This window comes from Mizuhopecten yessoensis, unplaced genomic scaffold, assembly GCF_002113885.1.
Source record: "Mizuhopecten yessoensis strain PY_sf001 unplaced genomic scaffold, ASM211388v2 scaffold9205, whole genome shotgun sequence".
Taxonomy (NCBI): domain Eukaryota; kingdom Metazoa; phylum Mollusca; class Bivalvia; order Pectinida; family Pectinidae; genus Mizuhopecten; species Mizuhopecten yessoensis.
In genome coordinates, this window is record NW_018407931.1 from 5,961 (window position 1) to 6,946 (window position 986).

Sequence of the window (986 nt, forward strand, 5' to 3'; positions counted from 1 at the left end):
AAATCCATAGAAAAGTTGGCTGTCCCCCAGTTCAGTCCTACTGTTCCATCTTACAATCCATGGAAAAGTTGCCTGTCGCCAAGATCAGTCCTACTGTTCCATCTTACAATCCATGGAAAAGTTGCCTGTCGCCAAGATCAGTCCTACTGTTCCATCTTACTATCCATGGAAAAGTTGGCTGTCCCCCGGTCCAGTCCTACTGTTCAATCTTACAATGCATGGAAAAGTTGGCGGTCCCCCAGTCCAGTCCTACTGTTCCATGTTTCAATCCATGGAAAAGTTGGCTGACCCCCTGTCCAGTCCTACTGTTCCATCTTACAATCCATGGGAAAGTTGGCTGTCCCCCGGTCCAGTCCTACTGTTCAATCTTACAATGCATGGAAAAGTTGGCGGTCCCACAGTCCAGTCCTACTGTTCCTTGTTTCAATCCATGGAAAAGTTGGCTGTCCCCCTGACCAGTCCTACTGTTCCATCTTACAATCCATGGAAAAGTTGGCTGTCCCCCGGTCCAGTCCTACTGTTCCATCTTACAATGCATGGAAAAGTTGGCGGTCCCACAGTCCAGTCCTACTGTTCCATGTTTCAATCCATGGAAAAGTTGGCTGTCCCCCTGTCCAGTCCTACTGTTCCATCTTACAATGCATGGAAAAATTGGCGGTCCCACAGTCCAGTCCTACTGTTCCACGTTTCAATCCATGGAAAAGTTGGCTGTCCCCCTGACCAGTCCTACTGTTCCATCTTACAATCCATGGAAAAGTTGCCTGTCCCCAAGATCAGTCCTACTGTTCCATCTTACAATCCATGGAAAAGTTGGCTTTCTCCTGGTCCAGTCCTGCTGTTCCATCTTACAATCCATGGAAAGGTTGGTTGTCCCCTAGTCCAGTCCTGCTGTTCCATCTTAGAATCCATGGAAAAGTTGGCTTTCCTTCAGTTTAGTCCTTCTGTTCCATCTTACAATCCATGGAAAAGTTGGATGTCCCCCGGTT

General features: G+C 47.9%; 1 protein-coding gene across 1 annotated transcript; it reads left to right on the forward strand.

Annotated features, from left to right (window-relative positions):
* Positions 1-112: 112 nt before the first annotated feature.
* On the forward strand, positions 113-862 carry LOC110457534 (DNA-directed RNA polymerase II subunit rpb1-like; the record flags this gene model as incomplete). The annotated part of the gene is made up of 1 exon (XM_021508858.1): positions 113-862. A coding segment is annotated over exon 1 (750 nt), but the record flags the coding sequence as incomplete, so codon positions are not given.
* Positions 863-986: the final 124 nt, after the last annotated feature.